This window comes from Chanodichthys erythropterus, chromosome 9, assembly GCF_024489055.1.
Source record: "Chanodichthys erythropterus isolate Z2021 chromosome 9, ASM2448905v1, whole genome shotgun sequence".
Classification (NCBI taxonomy): Eukaryota; Metazoa; Chordata; class Actinopteri; order Cypriniformes; family Xenocyprididae; genus Chanodichthys; species Chanodichthys erythropterus.
In genome coordinates this window covers 6,593,952-6,614,740 of record NC_090229.1, presented here as the reverse complement: position 1 = coordinate 6,614,740, position 20,789 = coordinate 6,593,952, and the positions used below count along the sequence as shown (strand labels likewise).

General features: G+C 33.6%; 2 protein-coding genes across 2 annotated transcripts; one reads left to right on the top strand and one right to left on the bottom strand.

The window, feature by feature from the left end:
- Positions 1 to 1,149: 1,149 nt before the first annotated feature.
- On the bottom strand, positions 1,150 to 15,415 carry rad9b (RAD9 checkpoint clamp component B). The gene is made up of 11 exons (XM_067393494.1): positions 15,382 to 15,415; positions 15,216 to 15,286; positions 14,500 to 14,637; positions 14,136 to 14,250; positions 13,829 to 13,928; positions 11,862 to 11,968; positions 11,046 to 11,152; positions 8,547 to 8,611; positions 8,324 to 8,425; positions 3,005 to 3,254; positions 1,150 to 1,863 (listed from the first exon to the last, which is right to left on the bottom strand). The coding sequence occupies exons 1-11, from the start codon at positions 15,413 to 15,415 to the stop codon at positions 1,738 to 1,740; spliced, it is 1,215 nt and encodes a 404-aa protein (XP_067249595.1). The 3' UTR covers positions 1,150 to 1,737.
- A 1,558-nt stretch (positions 15,416 to 16,973) lies between these two features.
- On the top strand, positions 16,974 to 20,696 carry srrd (SRR1 domain containing). Its single transcript, XM_067393493.1, has 7 exons — positions 16,974 to 17,249; positions 17,497 to 17,537; positions 17,621 to 17,781; positions 17,862 to 17,960; positions 18,030 to 18,181; positions 19,157 to 19,202; positions 20,401 to 20,696. Exons 1-7 carry the CDS (start codon positions 17,116 to 17,118, stop codon positions 20,593 to 20,595), a joined length of 828 nt encoding a protein of 275 aa, XP_067249594.1. The 5' UTR covers positions 16,974 to 17,115; the 3' UTR covers positions 20,596 to 20,696.
- Positions 20,697 to 20,789: the final 93 nt, after the last annotated feature.

Below are 20,789 nucleotides of genomic sequence, written 5' to 3'. Positions count from 1 at the left end.
CTTAAATTATGTAATGTCACATGCTGTCAATAGCAGTATTTAATGTGGAATATTTGTTCAAAAGCAATGATTCCCCCCTCTCCCATGGAGCATTGCGGTTATATGTTGTATAATCGAATAGGTCTGTCTACAATATACACTTATATTGGAAATTTACTACAAAATAGTAATATATGATTAAGTAAAGTAAGTCTTGTATTTTTCTCCAATTTTCAAATATATTTTTGCTTCAAAGCAAAGTTTGTAATGCGATTCATAACAGAGCTGGGTGGTTTCTACATGTCATTTTAGCTTTATTTGTAGTTCACTTAAAGGTATTGCGATGTGACAAATGAATTTTTAAAAAGCAAATACTGCATGTAATCTCTTATTAATGAGCCATTCATAAAAGCAGCATGTATAATAATTATACAAGAATATAATAATAGTCTTAGATGAAGTGTAGCATGTTACACTGCAGGAGACCGATGTCTTCCACCCACACAAATGCTTATTTCAGCTATGTAGCTATTCTAATCACACAAGCCATTTGCACCCTGATGAATTAACTGGATTACACACCATCGGATGAATCTTCAAGGCCACCTGCAGAAAGTAGCTGTATCTTTTTTCTTGATCTAGTTCTGTAGAGATTTAATGTTTGTTAAAGCAGAAGTGTGTATTTTTTTTAATGTTCAATAAGTCAGCTATATGTGATCTATTTGTAGATTGTCTAAAATGACACACTTCAAATTAAAGGCTTCTATGTCTTTGCATTTTGTAGTTTAGTGTAACTGCAAATGTTCCTACACTTTGTGCTTAATTTAGATTTAAATTGCATGAAATATCACACATTACATCAGCATTAAGTGTTTGGAGATTAAATTTGTTAGTCAACAAAACCAGTAGTAATGGTTGTGACTCAGACATGAGCATGAGAACTAATGCAATAGTGATCGATTGAACCGTCACATTTGAAGCTCAAATGACAAAACGCCTTTAACAGGGATCGAAATTAAGTTATTCTGTTTTGCCCAGTAGACCAGATTAAGCTTCTCCTGAACATATTTTTTTAATTCAACAGAAAACACAAGGCTTCCTCTGTATAATGTGGCGAGGTATGTTTGCAATAGCAGTAATAGTTGCAGGCTTATATAATAATGTTTTTTAAGCAGCATTTTAAAGCAGTGAGTCAAATCTTCCTCTGACTCATCGGTGGACACAAAGAACATGGAGTCCTTCAATCCTTGAGAATGTGTTTGTTTGAAGTTTTGAGTCATCTTCTCCACGGTGATCGAACTTATCTGAACTTTGTGTTTAGGTAGACATTCCTCAGCTCTGCAACAGAAAGTGAATCTTTCCCCACTTGGCCTCTCTGATTCTTTTAAACTTTACTGTTGTCATATAGTTTGAACAGTTTGAACACACAAAATATGTATTATACATTACAAAGTTGTTCATGCAAGAACAGAAACAAAACCAAAAACTAGCTTACATATTTTTTACATTAATAAAATAATACAAGATGTGCACTAACAAGGATTAAAAGACTAGTAATAGCCTTGACGGCTGTATTTAAGGAAACCCTTCCAATTTAATATATATGTTAACCTTTAAAACGATCCAAACTCTTTGTAAAAGATGCAGAAAATATGCAGTTTTGTCTTTAAAATGTACTGAGTTTATGTAGGCTACATCATCCAGTAACGTCCGTGCATTCTCGCAGCAGTGTTACCTTCTTCAGATTATCTTACGGTGTTACCTGTGTCCCTCCTCTGATCCTCCGTCCTCCTCTGTGTCACTGCCACAAACCAGGCTGGGCAAATCTGCAGTGTTACCGTCCCCTCCATCACTGAGTACAGCGCCAAAGAGCAGGGAGCGGATCTAAAATGAGACCCTCGAGTTGTAAATGCAAACTGAGGAATTTTGTAGCTTGGTCATTCTACAAAATTGGTGTATTTTGTATCCCTCAGTTACATACATGTAAAGCAAAATATAAATAACTGTCCCTAAAAAGACTTTTGGTTTGGACACACTTGACTGACTGAATCTTACAAACTGTTTGATCTAAATACTTGTGCTTTTTACCTGAAATTAGTTTTGTAGACAAACATTAACATCTTGACAAAATTGCTATTTTATTTACCATATAAAGCCAAATTCCTAATGTCTCTAAATGATCAATTTTGTTTTGCTGTGAAATCTTTACATAAGAATAACTTTTATATTGTTAGTAATATTTCAAGATGAACACTTGAAGCAATTTAGGATTACTTGATTATCCATACATCATCTTTGAGAAAAACCATGTTAAAATGTGAGCATCAAATACGATTATTAGGTTTTTGAGGAAGGTTTATTTGTTCATCTCTCAATCATCATTGTATTGCATTACATTATGTTTTGCCCATGAAAAAAACTAGAGATTTGATCATAAAACTAAGCATTTAAATATTATCTTTCTAAAACATATTATTGGCAGATAACTGATATTTATATGCATTATATGTCAGTAGTCTGCTATACTGTTATAAAGATCTCACTGATTTACATCACAAGCTATCAGAATTTCATCTTATGTTTTGGCCGTATAAATATCAGCATCTGCACCAAATTTTATATTTTTTTCTCGGTTTTGGCCTCTGAATAAAACGGGTGTTTTTCCTCCTCGAGTCTGAGCTCCATATTTTCTCTATATCAGACTATATGCCTAATGAATAAGATATGATACTCAGCAAAAAACACATATGCAAGCAAAAACATATTTATATATTGTATAAAAGTTTCATTAAAAAACGAGTTGGAGAGGGGTGCAAAGGAAAAAATTGTGTTGGTCACTACACAATTTTCATACTTCCATTTGTGTTTTTTCAACTCAGATTTGAAGATTTTGCTATTATTTTAAAATGTGGAAAATTCTAATACTTTTGACTGGTGGTGCATTCAAATTTTGAATTCGAAAAATTTGCTATTAACTTGATATGCCACAATGCAATTTATTGTTTGTCTGATAGAAGACTCTAACCTTAAATGTGGCTGGTGTTATTGGTGTAGTCAAAGCTGATTCAGGTGCCAAACTGGGTCTTGGCAGGATCTCTCCAGGTGCATGAAGCTGAATCATCTTCCTCATATGAAGGGCTGGATGGAACACTTCACTTCCCTGGCTGGAAGCCACACGTTCCCCATCAGCAATGCACACCTCAGCCTCCATGGGGCCTTCACTTGTGGAGATTTCGACTGTGGAGGTCTTGGGGATGGTGACAGAACAGTCATCCCTAGAACACACAGACTGCTGTTTGTTTTTGCTAAAACTATTTTAATCATTTAAACATGCCTGAGTAATTCATTGTTTTTGTTTCTTTTTCATTTTTTCTAAACAAGCAATTCAACAGAATAAGACTCTCTGCTGCCCCCACCAGCTCTGGAGCATGAGGTTAATGTGCTGTAAAGCACATCAAATTGACTCTTTGAAGTTTGTTGATGTTTATTTACATGGTTGAACTGCAAGACCCCTGTGATGAAAGAATTTCTTTAATAAAACTTATTTTCTCTGAAATGACAAATTTTTTCATGTTATGTGAGTGTATATGTTTTATTTTAATATTTCATTGAGATACTTTTTTTTTTTTGAGTATTTTGAATTTGTTTTAATATCTGTATTTTTCATTTTAATTTTTGTTTAAATTTTAGTAATCTTTTTTTAATTTTTATTTTATTTTAATTAAAGTTTATTTTATTTCAAGAGACACTTTTTTATGGTTTTAGTTTTAGTTAACTATAATAACCCATTATCTCAGACATAATTCACAAACATGCTATTTATTTGCAATAGGTGTAAAACATTTTTATGTGTGCCTGTAAGTCAAGAGTTTGCAGCAAAGCCTGAGTGATGTAAGTGCTATGGGTGGCGAAACACGTGCAGGAATGTGTGAGGGACAGCAGAGAGAGGGGACGAACACAGTGACAGTGGGGGAGGGTGTGTGAAGGAAAGATGAATGCATGCCTCTAAATATGTGAATTGCTCCCTATGTGGCAGGGCTATACTATGTTCATTTTGGCTCTGTACCTCTTAGGGACACGGGACAAATGTTCCATTGCATGCGAGAGCAACTAGAACAACTGTTTCAACTTACTCAGGATCTGTTTATCTATTCCACTTAGAGGGAATTTGGGGACTATTTAGTAAAATGATCTCATGTAATCAAATTGAAAATTCTGTCATTTTTTACTTAACCTCATGTTGTTTCCAAACTTGTATGAGTGTCTTTCTCTCTGCTCTCAGCATCAATTCAAATAATGATGGTGTCATTTTGAGCTTAAAAGCTTAAAAGTTTCCTCATTTCATTCCATTATATGTAAAAGAGTGGCCTTTTGTGGTTCATGGAAGAAAGTCATATGGGTTTGGAACAACAAACTAATCCTTGGGTGAACTGTTCCTTTAAAAATCATCTCCTCGTGATCAATCCCTTGTGTTTCTCCTCATTTGTAAGCTGCATCTACTAAATAAATAAATAAGTGTAAGTTTATCCTCAGAACAGTCATTGAGCAGGCTGGCCCAATTTAATCTGATCTTATGAGTGTTTTTGTGTTATATAGTTGCATATACTGCAAAATTATATTTTATATAATTTATTTATTATATTTGATTATATTTATTATTTATTTTATATATTTACCACACAGTTTTTATGTTTCTGTAATGGTTAATCCAAACCAGTATGTTTAGTCACCAGCTCTTTAGTCACAGTAGTGTTTCTAATGCTAAAATATAATTATTGTTGTGATTTCATGGATTCAAAGATAGATCGTACAAAAGTTTCATCAAAAGCAAGTCTTTGAGAACAAATAGAAACTATTTGGAGGTCAATAACAAAAGAGACTGTGGAAAAGTACATAAAAACAATGCCAGCAATAATTAATTTGTTTGGTTATTATGTCTGAATAAAGATTTTTAGTAGTTACAGTTTGTTATTTGCCTAATAAATGACAATAATTTCTGTTTGTTTGTTTTAAACAAGTTTTTGAATATTTGTTTTCTCTTTATAATGACAGGTGGTCTAATAAATTTGTTAAAGTGTTAGTTCACCCAAAAATGAAAATTCTGCCATTTATTACTCACCCTCATACCGTTCCACCCGTAAGACCTTCGTTAATCTGTGGAACGCAAATTGAGATATTTTTGTTGAAATCCGAAGGCCTGCATATGGAGCAATGACATTTCCTCTCTCAAGATCCATAAAGGTACTAAAAACATATTTAAATCAGTTCATGTGAGTACAGTGGTTCAATATTAATATTATAAAGCGACGAGAATATTTTTGGTGCGGCAAAAAAACGAAATAACGACTTATATAGTGATGGGTGATTTCAAAACACTGCTTCAGGAAGCTTTGGAGCACAAATGAATCAGTATATCGAATCTGCTGTTCGGAGCTCCAAAGTCACGTGATTTCAGCAGTTTGGCGGTTTGACACACGATCCAAATCATGATTCGATACTCTGATTCATTATGCTCCAAACCTTCAATTAATATTGAACCACTGAACTCACATGAACTGATTTAAATATGTTTTTAGTATATTAATGGATCTTGAGAGAGGAAATGTCATTGCTGGCTATGGAGGCTTCACGGAGCCATCGGATTTCAACAAAAATTTCTTAATTTGTGTTCCGAAGATGAACAAAGGTCTTAAAGGTGTGGAACAGCATGAGGGTGAGTAATAAATGACATTATTTTCATTTTTGAGTGAACTAACCCTTTAAGCACTGTATATATATATATATATATATATATATATATATATATATATATATATATATATATATATATATATATATTAGGGATGTCCCGATCACGTTTTTTTGCCCTCGAGTCAGAGTCCGAGTCATTTGATTTTGAGTATCTGCCGATACCGAGTCCCGATCTGATACTTAATAGCCTACATAAAAAAGAATAAAGAAGAGCAAAAAAACAGATCCAGGAACAGTGCTTTTCAGGTTTTTCAGGTATTCGGTTTTCAAATAGTAATCAAATATAAAATATCACTGCATATTATCTTTACTGTATAAAATAAATAAAGATTAATCATTATTGAAGTTACAAAAACTATTCAGTCAAGAGCAGTGAGTAATTTCTTTGTTATTTGTTGTTTGATTTAACATTAAATACAGGCAGCAGGAATAGTTGTTTTCCCTTTAAGACATGCACGATCCAGTACATATAGCCTACTGTTCCACATGCGCTGTCTTTCTCGGCTAATATACGTTCACTTAAGACATAACCGACTATGTTTGCTAGGATACTCGCTAGGACGGGCATGTTGACATAATTTTTGTATGAATGTGGCCGCCGAAGCGCAAGGCGTGAAAGAGAACTCAGTATTTGCGCGCTGACTGGAATAAGCGTGTGCGCGCTTCGGATGAGCGCACAGAAATCTTCTCACAAGGCGTGCGAGTTCTCTTTCGCGTCTTGTTCTTTAAGGTTTAAATCAGCAAGGCTTAAACGAGTTAGTTTAAATACAGACAGCAACGTGTGCAACGTGTGTCAACACCCGGGTGATGACGGCGTAAATGACTGGACATTAGAGCAGACGGCACTCGCAGTTAACAGTTTACAAAGAGTGACTGTTTTGTCCACGCTTTCTGATTATCGTTGTTGTAACGTTTTGCGCATCCATCGACTGAAACATACATTATCTGAACTCTGTCTGTATTCCACGTTGCTATTTTAAACAAACCATATTAACCAATAGATGCGTCGTCATTCGAGATGGACCGCAGTGCAAGTGCGGTCCGTAAGTGGAGAACCGTATGGTTCGATTTTTTACAGAGAACCGTTGCACCCCTAATACATATATATCCGAGTCCTGATCGGGAGGTAATGTCCGATTCCGATCGAGTCTGAAACCACATGATCGGGCCCGATTTCCGATCATGTGATCGGATCTGGACATCCCTAATATATATATATATATATATATATATATATATATATATATATATATATATATATATATATATATATATATATATATATATATATATACAGCTATGGAAAAAATTAAGAGACCACTTCAAGTTCAGAAATCAATGTTAAGTGGTCTCTTAATTTTTTCCATAGCTGTATATATGTTGTGTGCACCTTACGTCACTGCTGACTGTTTAAACAGCCAGCCTGCAATAATTCATGCTAGTGAAAGTATAAATAAATAACTAATTTTGATTTTTTTATCTCTTGATTTTAAAAGGGCAAAGGGTTTATTTGCATAGACGTCAGTGTTTAAAGTGTAAAGTCAAAGTCTATCATCCAACAACAAGGCCATTTATGTTGATTGTTTGGCTTAATATATTATTAATAATATATTTTAATATATTATTTATTGATATGATTATATAATATGATATAATGATATAATATACATTTTTGTTATATCATTTATTTAAGTAATCAAATGATTAATCACTTTAAGCCAAACAATCAACATAAATGGCCTTGTTGTTGGATGATAGACTTTGACTTTACACTTTAAACACTGACGTCTATGCAAATAAACCCTTTGCCCTTTTAAAATCAAGAGATAAAAAAATCAAAATTAGTTATTTATTTATACTTTCACTAGCATGAATTATTGCAGGCTGGCTGTTTAAACAGTCAGCAGTGACGTAAGGTGCACACAACAGTTGACCCAGTTGTTTGTTTCTGCTTGAGTCACTGACACTGATGATACAAACACAAACTCTACGAGGAGGTGGGGCAGCTTCAGTGACATCACTGACTAGACTGGATGAGTTACTGTGATAGATTAGAGATAGGGCCAGCATGTCACAGCTCTAGCTCTATATAGGTAAGACGAGGTAGATTAGAGCACTAAAGTGTCACTGAACTCGGCGCCCTCTTGGTGCAGTGGTTTTGCATTGTACTAATTTTAAATTACAGGAAAGAGAAAACTATATGAACTATATGACTATATAAAACAAGGTTACAGGGTGGAATATTGTGTCTATTTGGGAAAAATAAAATGGATTAGCTGCTATTTAAATTAATATTTCACACAAAAATGCAAATTCTATCACTCAGCCTCATGTTGTGCCCATATGGCTTCCCTCTGTGGAACACAAAAACTATCACACAAAGCTATCATCTAGCTTCCAAATACATAAATTATATTATTGAAAAGAGCAGCCAGGGTCTTCTTAAAAACAAATTTACAATCTGTTTCACAGAAAAAATTCGAATTTATGTGTGAAATGTTCCTTTAAGAACATTTGTCCATCATGAAAATACAAAGTCAGTTTTGAACGTACAGTTTAGTCATGTGAATATATGTGGGTTAAAATGAAATACCCAGGTGCAGATTGAGATGGGCTTTCATGGTCTGGATCCGTTAAAGTGGACAATACAACATGGGCCTCCAGCGTCATGTCTTTTACAGTGAAGGATACAGGCCTGAAAAAGTTCAGAATCATTTAACTAAGAGGTATAGTTGGTTATGTATTGTGCAGCTAAACGTATGACTTTATGCTGAATATATGTGGGTTTAGTATTGAAAAAAAAAAAAAAAACTTACTGTCCAGCTACACCAAAGTGGCAAGATACTGGTAGACCATAAGACTCAGCAAAGGACAGCAGCCCCTAAAAGCAATTTAACAATAAATCATTATTTTCATTATATATATATTAACTAATACATACATATATATATATATATATATATATATATATATATATATATATATATATATATATATATATATATATATATATATATATATATATCATTAATTATTAAAATAATATAAATATAATTATATTAATTATTTTTTTTTTTTTTTTTTCAAAGATCATCAAAGACAGCCATGCTCAATTCTAAAGAATTAAGACCTGCCAAAACAGATTCGTAAAGCGTTTTATACACAAGGGACACACTGATCTGTACAGATGTATTTGACCCCGATTAAGACTGCATGAGGAGAAGGTCAGTCATGTGTGTCCAGACCAGAGTGTGCTGTCCAGTGCTGTAACTCATTGTGACAGGTTATCTGGTTAAAATCCAAGCATCTGCCCCACTGCATCAATGACTGACACAAATACACTGTGGTCTGCCAAGAAGTTACACCATTGACATACAGCCAAAGCACGTCCGTAAAAAGGGTCTGTACTATAGATGCATAAGCCAGTGCCACTAGATCTCCCTGGAAAACAGGGTCAAAGGTTGAGCTAGAGAATACAACATGGACTTGTGTTTATAGTTTATCTTGGATACATTACAATTCCAAAATCACAGCAGTGCTCATCGAACATGATTGTGGTTCCATGGTTTTTTGGAAACATTTAGTATTTTTTTAGAAGTGTGCAATCCAACCATTCAACTAATGCAATTTTTTTGAAAAATGTAATATTGTTGATTAATGCAGATTACCACAAAAGGGTTAAAAATTAAAGGGACCTTTTTCAACTTTCTTAACTAGTGTGTAATGTTGCTGTCTAAGCATGAAAAAGGTCTGCAACATTACGAAGCACTAAGTCACTCCAGTGGGAGTCATTCTCTGTATCTATGTGTCACTGTTTCTGAACTCCCTGAAATGCCTCCATTGTAGTCTTGAGTAACGAACATGTCACAATATTCCTCATTTAAATAATTCCTGCAAAATAAAGGGGAGGGGCCTGGTTGAGTTGCATTAGTAATGCAACTCATAGGATAATTGCATTAGTAATGCAACTCATAATAGGATATGTTAAGGCAGTGGTTCCCACTATGGGGCCGCAGTGATCCTCCAGGTGGGCCGCGAGATAAATTAAAATTAATTTAAATATATTACGATAATTCCTTAATTCAATTATTAATACATTACATTTAATACATTAAATTAAATGAATAAAAAAAATACATTTAAAACAAGGCACCACATCTCTCATACGTATTCTGTGATTGTTTCGGTTCAGCCCAGGTCGTTTCTCTTCATGTTGCTTTGAAATACAGTCTGAACGTTGGCTGAAACCGCAAACTCTCTCAGTGTCGCTAAAAAGGTTTTGATGGATGATGATAGTAATGAAGGTAAAGACGATTACAGTGACATACAGCAGTCGTACATTAGGAATGCACAGTTTGTTTGTACAATTATTGATGCGCAAACAAACCGTGCATATGTGCGCTCTCGACTCACTGATTGCTATAACATCGTAATTCTGCATGAACACAGTTCAATATATCCATACAGTTTTCCAAATCAATGTACTGTGAGTGTTTTATAACGTATGCTCGCCGAACAAGCGTGTTTTGGAGAAGTTTGAGAGGATCAGTGGTGTTATATGTGTTATATGTCAATAATTTTGAATGGATCCGCATAGTTTTTTAAATTCAGTCCTTTGGTATCTCCCTGTGGTCTTGTTTGGTATGGCAGGTTGACTTGTGCTTATTTAAGTTACTGTGCAAAGTAAGTACTTTTAAGTTGTAAAGAATGTCTGCAAAGTATGTTTGCAAAAATAACTAAAGGTTTAAATCTATCTTGAGTTTCTTCTAACTAATAACATGGGGTTGACATGGGGTGGGCCTTGGCCTAAAAAATGTTGGGAACCACTGTGGTAAGGGATATGACATTTCCGAAACACACTCAAAGTGGTTGACCAATCACAACACACTGATCCAGCCGACCAATCAGAGCACACTGTGATTTTTGGAAGGAGGGACTTCATAGGGACAGGAACTAAACAGAGCGTTACTGACAGACTGAGAAGAGAAGAGCTGCAACAATGTAAATCATGTAAAAAAAAAAAAAAAAAAAATTTTTTGAAGCATGAAAACCTATTCTAGTAGACAAGTCCCCTTTAAAAGAACATTGGAGTCGTTCAGTTCACATGCATGACACACTTTCTCTGAACTCGCCTGAGTGAATATGATCGCACAGCGACTACATCGCAGGACAGAAATAAGTGGCAATAAAAACGAACATGGAAAGATCCTCATGTACTGATCAAATAAAACATTCCCACATGGGGACACAAACACCTCAACTCTACACATATCCTGAGTATTTACGCGGTAAAACATGTTGTGCTGGACACTCACCCTCAGTTCTTTTAGGCAGAAGGTCACAGCTGAATCCTCTCCAACCTGAAAATAGTCAAACTCGTCTGGGTGCAGCATCAGCTCTGTGTTCATGCCTTTAATACAACCTGATATCAAACAAACAAGATCTAATTAATGCAGGACCTCAATGTTCAACATCTGAGTATTACATGCAGATCTGAATTTATAATAATATGTGTTATATTTAAAGCACTTTTTAATGACCCAAGGGTGCTTTACGTAAAGTTGATAAATAACATGAACACAAATAAATACAAGTATACAGTCAGTATACAACACATGATCAACCAAATGGAGCAGACAGAGATAGTATAATTTACAAGAGAAGTTAAAAAAGCAAGCATAGAGCTGAAAAATTGAGGCAAACTATCACTTAACAAAATGTAAATTACTTATGTAAATTATTATTCTTAATGTAAATTACTTTCCTCTCCAACAAATAGTAAGAGAAGCAATGAAAAACACTGCACATTTACTTTAGTGAATGTCATCCAGTTAACATATTTGGAATAAAATGGTTATTTTAATTTCATTTGGTGTAATATATATAAATTAAATGTTTAAAAAATATATTCATATAATTGTAATTATATTCTAATGCATCAAAAAATACATTAAAATCACCAAATTTATTTATCACACTGGAGATGAAAGGTACCTGTTAAATATATGTTCATAAAATAGTATGCATATATATTATATGCATAAAGAAAATTTGTTCACTCATTAATGTAACATACTGAAAGAATAGTAAGAATACAACATGGAAGTATACTATTATAAACACAGCCTTACTATTTTCTTCCTCATAAAAGGTCTTCAATGCTACTTTAAGAGAGGAAATGGAAAGAGTGACCTCTTCTTGTGAAATCGGGAAATGCACCACAATGTCACCTAAAAGTCTGACACAGAAACAAAACTGGTTTGAAGTCAACTTATGATTTGGACTGTCCTACTAAAAATTAAATGGTAACAGTTTACAATAAGGTCTTATTAGTTAATGTTTGTTAAAGCATTAGCTAACATTAAAGAACAATGAGCAATACTTTTGTTACAGTATTTGTTAATGTTAGTTAAGAAAAATACAACTGCTCATTGTTAGTTTATATTAGCTTTACATTAAATAATAATACTAACAAATACAACTTTAGATTTTAGTAATGCATTAGCAAATGTTGAAATTAAACATTACAAATGCTTCAGAAGTGTTTTTATTGTTAGGTCATGTAAACTAATGTAGTTAACTAATGTTTACAAATAGAACCATGCTGTAAAGTGTTACCAGTGAAACTGAAAACCAACAGCATCAACAACTGCAACCCTTTTTTGAAAAAAATGCAGAAAAAATTAAAGTGTTAGTTCACCCAAAAATGAAAATTCTGTCATTTATTACTCACCCTCATGTCGTTCTACACACATAAGACCTTCATTCATCTTCAGAACACAAATTAAGATATTTTTTATTTAATCCGATGGCTCAGTGAGGCCTCTATTGCCAGCAATGTCACCGAACCTACCACCGAATGTCCAAAAAGGTACTCAAACATATTTTAAAACAGTTCATGTGAGTTCAGTGGTTCAACCTTAAAGGATTAGTTCACTTCTGAATGAAAATTTCCTGATCATTTACTCACCCCCATGTCATCCAAGATGTTCATGTCTTTCTTTCTTCAGTCGAAAAGAAATTAAGGTTTTTGATGAAAACATTCCAGGATTATTCTCCTTATAGTGGACTTCAGTGGTCTCCAAACGGCCTTCCCTATTCTACTTACGGATAAAATGGAACTGGCGCCGCGTTTGTTCCATAAGTAGAATAGGGAAGGCGTAGGACATACAGCATAAGCTTTTTGAAGAATACGGAAAACAGAAGCACTTGCAGGAGATCATTTGTGTTTATAAAGCATATACAGTTGTATTTTTTTTATAAAATGGACGATTGTTTCGCTAAATAAGACCCTTATTCCTCGTCTGGTATCATTTAAAGCCCTTTGAAGCTGCACTGAAACTGTCATTTTGACCTTCAACCGTTTGGAGAGACCATTGAAGTCCACTATAAGGAGAATAATCCTGCAACGTTTTCATCAAAAACCTTAATTTTTTTTCGTCTGAAGAAAGACATGAACATCTTGGATGACATGGGGGTGAGTAAAATACCAGGAAATTTTAATTTGAAAGTGGACTAATCCTTTAATATTATAAAGTGACGAGAATACTTTTTGTGCACCAAAAAAACTAAATAACGACTTTTCAACAATATCTAGTGAAGGCCGATTTCAAAACACTGCTTCAAAGCTTTATGAATCTTTTGTTTCGAATCAGTTGTTCGGAGCCCCAAAGTCTTGTGATTTCATCAGTTTGCCAGTTTCATAGGCAATCCGAATCACTGATTCGAAACAAAAGATTTGTAAAGCTTCAAAGCAGTGTTTTAGATATTGTTGAAAAGAAGTTATTTTGCTTTTTTGGCACACAAAAAGTATCCTCATTGCTTTATAATATTAAGGTTGAACCACTGTAGTCACATGAACTGATTTAAATATGTCTTTAGTATCTTTCTGGATCTTGAGAGGTTTGGTGACATTGCTGGCAATATAGGCCTCACTGACCTTTTGATTTCATCAAAAATATCTTAATTTGTGTTCTGAAGATGAGCAAAGGTCTTACGGGTGTAAAACGACATGAGGGTGAGTAATAAATGACATTATTTTCATTTTTGGGTGAACTAACCCTTTATTGCTGGATTGTGTATGTGTGTGTGTGTTTACTTGGAGTGGGACTTCAGGACATTTGGACAGAGGTGAGCTGGGAACACGGCCTGCAAAGCTTCACATTCCTGATACCCCAAATTATGGGTCTTAGTTATTCCTAAAACACACAAGTGCCAACATCTTGATTAGAACAAATGTGATAAGTTGTGATGAATTATGCAATATGGAAATTATTTCTAGCATCTCATCATCACAGAAGAGAGTACAGTGAAATGTGCTGTCACCCTGTGATTACAACCGCCAACATCAATCTGTTCCTCCCTCTGTCAACGCATTACCAGTTTCAACATGCAAATGAACTAACCGTGTCTACAGTGAAACTGAAATATCACCCTGCTGTCTGGGATTTTGATGGTTATCTCACATCTGTCCACACTTCGCTCTCTCCACGAAACACAGCGAAACAGGGGAAGAACGCACTGAAAATAATTTTTTTAAAGCATACAATAATCAGTAAATACTGTGCATGAATAATACTGATGATTATGAGTTAAGGCACTGGGTATTAATATCACAGGTTCTATACAAATCATTTATTTTAAATTAAAACATGTTATTAAATAATATACCATATAATGTTTGTTTGTTTTTTTTGCTCACAAAAGTTGTACAGTAATAATGACATTGACTGGATCTTTGAGACTTAAAACAAAATGAATGTTTAGTACCTTCGTGTTTAGTTTGCATTTTACTGCTTCACAGTCTTTCTGGGTGTCTGGGTCTGGAATATACTGCTGGAAGAACAGAGGAGTGAAGAAGAAACAGGCATAGGCCGATTGAGATGAGTTTACTGTCCTTACAGCCAACTGTAGATGAGAGAGACAGACAGAGGGAAAATTTGAAATGGCAGACAAAATAAATAGGTAAGAAACACGTTACAATAAGGTCTCAGTAGTTATCATTAGTAATGCATAAATCCATTTCCATAAATAGTATGAAAATAATGGAAATATATGGTTCAGATCACTCAAACCATATATTTCCATTATTTTCATACTATTTATGAAGTAGACATCCTATATAGAAGTAGCATGCGAAGTTTGGCAGAATTTGATATGAATTCAGCCTCTAATAAACATAAAAACAACATGTATGTGGGTTATAGATCAAAGCCACAATCATAAATGTATTTTTTTTTTTCTATTAAAAACATTTTTAGACCTTTTTTTCTCAAACAAATTGAATGGATGTTATCTTTTGAACTCTTGGCATGAAAACAAACATGTTTCAAACAATCTTTAATGATTATTCCTGTTCATCAAATAAAGGTCTGAACACGCCTTATGAGTATGAAAATGTAATTTATTTTGAAAATCACCATAACAGGTTAATGTCTAATAAGGCAGCTCACTAGATTTTGAGATATTTATCAGACATAACTTACTCCTTCCTCCAGTGGATCCAACCATATTTCTTCACCAATTCTTGACAGAGCATGAACTGCTTTTCCAAAGACTAAAAACAGTAAACAAAGACATTTGTTAACAACTGAAACGCGGAGAGGGACGTTTTATTTCGATAATATTGAGTAACTTAAATATATGGCATACCTTTAATGCCATTGCCTTCAATGATACACTTCATTTTATTTTCCTTCGTTCAGTATTTGACGCAAGAAGATTAGGCGCTAAACTATCTATTCTCATTATTCAGATAAAAGCAGAAATTCTGACAGGAAATATTGTGAATTTGGAGAATAAAAACTATAAACAGTTTTTCCTCAGTGCTTGAGAGCGGGAAAGAAGCGAGCACGCGCCATCTAGTGTCCGACAAACCAAGCGCGTGCTACTGATCTAAAGTTTATTTAGGATTTTATTGGGTTTAATATAATATAATATAATATAATATAATATAATATAATATAATATAATATAATATAATATAATATAATATAATATAATATAATATAATATAATATAATATAATATAATATCACGGTGCAGGACACAGTTCAAGTTACAATAAATTTACAAAAAAAAAAATTATTTATTTATTTAAATTTACAATAAATTAGACCATAAATACTATACAAACAAGAACAGAAAGTAGTCGATGTGTGTATAAATACTTACACGAATACACCGATATACTACATATATTATATTAAGATTAATTAATAATAAGCATTAGTAAAATTTGTATTTTAAAAGAATATTAATGTCACAAGTGGTATATAGGCTATACATGTACCTCTTAATTAAAAAAAAAAAAAAAAAAAATATATATATATATATATATATATATATATATATATATATATATATATATATATATATATATATATATATATATATATATATATATATATATACAGCTATGGAAAAAATTAAGAGACCACTTAACATTGATTTCTGAACTTGGAGTGGTCTCTTAATTTTTTCCATAGCTGTATATATATATATATATATATATATATATATATATATATATATATATATATATATATATATATATATATATATATATATATTAGCGTCTTAGTAAGTTTTTATTATTATTATTATTATTATTATTATTAAACATACAGGGGATACATGAAATAGATTTTGAAACAAAATACAAAAAAAAAGATGTATAAACAAGCAAGCAAAAAATTATTTATCAAATATCTAAGACAAAATATATATAAAATAATAATAATAATAATAATAAACTTTTATTTTCAGGAAATACACAGGAGGTATTATACTGAAATCATAAATTTTTTTAGCAATAATGCAGTTTTAGCAGCTTTCTTGTTGAGCAATGAACAAAGAGAGTCATAAAATAGTTTTAGATCAATACAAAAAAAGCATAATGTCAGTAACTTTACATTTATGAAGATGAAATAGGCCACAGACAACACATTGTCCATCTCCTTTCCCACATCAAAAACAGAACATTAATTATTTCAAAAATAGTTTGCTATATAAGCAGAGAAAATAAGCCAAGTAAAGTTACTTCTTTCCAAAATCATTTGCATAATCACATTCATAAAATAAATGTGGTATTGTTTCAAGATTAGAATTAAAGAATGTGCATTGTGAAGAAATGTCCAACTTAAATTTAGAAAGAAAGTCTTGTGCTATTACAAAAATGAGTTGCATAAAGCATAGGAACTGAATATATTGAGAACAGCGGACGACCGGAACGATTAAAGAGTAACACAACAACACTCATATGGTTGTCGTTTAAATTACTGTCTATGGTTTAAATATGAACATCTAAGCTGCTATAGGTTTATAAGAGAGTCATTTATATCGACCGTAAACTGTCTTATTCTTGGTAAAGAGTTTTTAGTTATTATGGCTTGTAATGATGACTGGCAGGTAGCAGGGCGTCGTAAAGGAGCTGCTAGAAGAAGACAACATCCTTCAAATCTAGACTCACACCATGTGTCTGACTGCAAACTGGACAAGCAGAAGATAATAAACGCAATGTGAGAGTTTATCTGCCACTATATGTCAAATCCAAGCAGTGACACTGTTAGACATGTTACCATTATAACACCATGGTATTCTTTTAAATCCCTTGGAGTCCCATGTAAATAGGAAAGTACCTTAATCTGGTAATCAATCCGTAGTACCATGGTATTAGCATCCACTTCCAGTACTTTTTTTAAATAAGGCAATTATGTATTGTTCATATTGTCTGCAAGCTCTCTGAAATGTTCTTCTCCTTCACAGGAATGAACTGAGAGGAGAAAACTTCTGGATGGAATGGAGAGGTGATGTGAACTACTGCAGGCCCATACAAATTAACAAACAAATAAAAAACGATTTTGTAATTACCACCCATCTCCACCTCCAGATCTCCTGTCCGAGCGTCTTCTTTCCAATGCTTCTGGGTCTTCAGAGCTGATTAAAACGTCTCTTCAGTATTGTGTGTGTTATGGTTTGGGTAACTTTGCTTCTTGTGTATCTGCCCGATACCAGCTTGCAATGTTATTACTGCTTCTAGAGACGCTCCAGGTATATGTTTCATTTATATGATATGACTTGTCCAATTAAACATTGTATTTTTAATGCAATAAATACTCTGTCTTTCTCAGATTCCAGTGGGCAGTTGCAGTGTGTATGATCCGGTGTTTTCTGCATCAGAGTGTGATGCTCTCAAAGAGCTCGGCTTCACCGTACTGACTGAAAATGAGGTGCGGCACACACCGACTGTCAAAATACATTTGTTCTGCTGTCAGTTTTTAGCATTATTTTCCTAACAGGAGGGAAAGCGGCCAGTTTATCAACCCACCCTGTTTTACCTGATGCATTGCGGGAAGGCTCTGTATAACAACCTGCTGTGGAGAAACTGGATGCCTCAGACGTTGCAAAAAATTATTATAATTGGCAACAGTTTTCATGGCATTCAAGAAAGGTAGGTGCCTGGTGTTATACAACACATGACCAAAAGCATGTGATTAACAAGTGGCGCTATTTCAGCTACCAGCAAACCAGGCTCTTGCCAATGTAAGCATAAATGTTTCTGTCTAGTGGAAAACTTTGTTAATGCATATATTTTTACAATTAAATGTTTGACAAGCTCATATGAATGTGGCGTTCGGCTGTCCACATACTGCATCTAGTTTAAATCACTAACTACAAGACTACAAAACGGTTATTATCATTAATTAAAACCATAAAATAAATTCTATGTGTACTTTAGGGCTGCAACTAATGATTATTTTGATAATCTATTAATCTGTCAATTACTTTTTCGATTAATCGGATGAAAAATCTAAAAAGTATTACACATTAAATAATTTTAAACAATGTTATTCCACATCCTGCCCAATGGTGTCCTCCAATCAATGTGTAATATAAAGCCTATGAAAACAAATACATGTCGGCTATGCTGTATATTATAAGCATAAAAAGGGTTAAAACACAATTAGCTAAATTAAATATGGTAATAAACAAAAACAAAATGTTAATTTGTCAGAGCATGAGAAGGGAAGATGCAGTAAATACTTATGCTTTTGTTAGAAGCACTTATAAATATGAAGTATCTATGTTTGGGTATCATTTACCTTTACCGGAGCAGCTCACTCTGTGTCCTCTGCTATTTTCCAAATGCGTTTTTGTCCATGGAAATAGGTTATTCACTACTGTAAAGCAACATGACTGGTTTCCCGGGCACAGCGCGCAGACGCAACTAATCGATAATCAGATTTGTTGTTGATTATTTTAGTAATCGATAATAATCGATGAGTTGTTGCAGCCCCAGTGTACTTGACATAAAAAAAAAGACATTGCTACAAGCTCAGTATTTATTTTGAAAAGGCAAAATTGTGTGTTGAACTTAATTCAACTTTTAGTCTTATTCATGATGTCTGTTTAATTTTCTTCTTAGGATGCTTCAGAGAGAGTTTGAGAGAGACTACAGCTTCCTTTCAAATGTAACCTTGACTTCTAACTTACATTACAATTCATGCATTTTATAAAGAATTTCAAAATTATGCAGAGAATTGACTGCCGATTACATTGCCATGTCTAATGAAATTAAAATTTTTTCTTACTGAATGTCTTGTTCTATTGAGAATATTAAAGGCACTGTATGTAAGTTTCACCACTAGAGGTCGCTTTTACCCAAACAATAACAAAGGCATAACATGATGAGGCTGCGAATGAGCGTAGAATTAGGGTAGTTGTCGTCTTCACATCTATAGACGATGTTTGGAAAGTAATCCAATGGGAATCAGGCAGAAATCATGTTCATGGGTTAGCGTATTAAAGTGTTATAAAAGGTGCTAAAGAGGATGTTTTGTTTAATACATTTTTGCAATATTACTAGAAACTGTCTTCACTAACTGATAAAAGACTATTTATTAGGTGCACTGAAAGGAATAATATTAATATACATCATCTGTGCACGAGTTGGGGCGATCATCGCGTAAACGATTGGCCCTCTGGTTTGTCAATCACTGCCATGACGTTCCTTGTGAGAGACGTGCGCGGCTGCGCGCTCCAGTAACTTTCCACAGTCGCTCCTTTCACCTTGTTCTTTATGCATATTTTAAAAAAGTGGGGTAATGCAATACATTTTAGAATATAATGTATGGTGGAGAAAATGCTGTATTACTGTTACTACAAATAAAGTAATACTTCTGATTATGCTATGTTAGCCACAAAATAGTGTCGTCTCTGAGGCATGGTACAAACATAGTACTCGCGGTAAATCAAGAAAACAATAAATTTAAACTAAGACTAATCCTGTTGAGCTATATAATGATTCGTTTTCTGTCAATAAATATATTCAAACAGTTGCTCACGTCTAATAAAACGCATAACATATGAAAGCATCTTTGGTGTTATCATGGAAATCAAGAGTAGCATGGATTTGACATAATTGACAAGTGACTCAATCACACGGTCAGTTACACTGGTTAAAATAGCTGATTTCTCTGGATTAAAACGTTGTTGGAAACATTTAGGATATTTTAACAAAATATAACATTGTTTTAGTGTTTTTCTTTTATATTTTAATATATTTTTAATTTTATATTTATATCTTACATACTGTGCCTTTAATATCAGAAAAGTTTAAAATCTTTCCCCCATAAATGGTCACAGGCCTCGACTCTGATGTTGTTTTAGGTGATAAGTGCGTGTGACGAGATGTCTCTGCCCTGCTCACCACGCTTCCTGGATGTGTTCAATGACACGGCTCTCATTCAATTCCCTCTGGAAAATCTGAACAAACTGCCAGAAACCATGTGGATTGAGCCTTCAGAGCCACTGTACCAACACTGCCAAGATCTCGAGATCATCCAGACAGAGAAAAGGAGCTGAAAATGTCACTGCTTATTTTTTTGTTATATTTTACTAGTTTTTTTTCCAGTTTCTTCTTGTATATATGTGGTTTTTATTCAAATAATAAAAATAAGACTTTTTTTCTTTGGACTTAAATGGGAACTTTGTATTTTTTGCACCACTAATGTCACGAAGACAGCGATGGTGAAAACTACAAAATGAAGAAAGCTTGA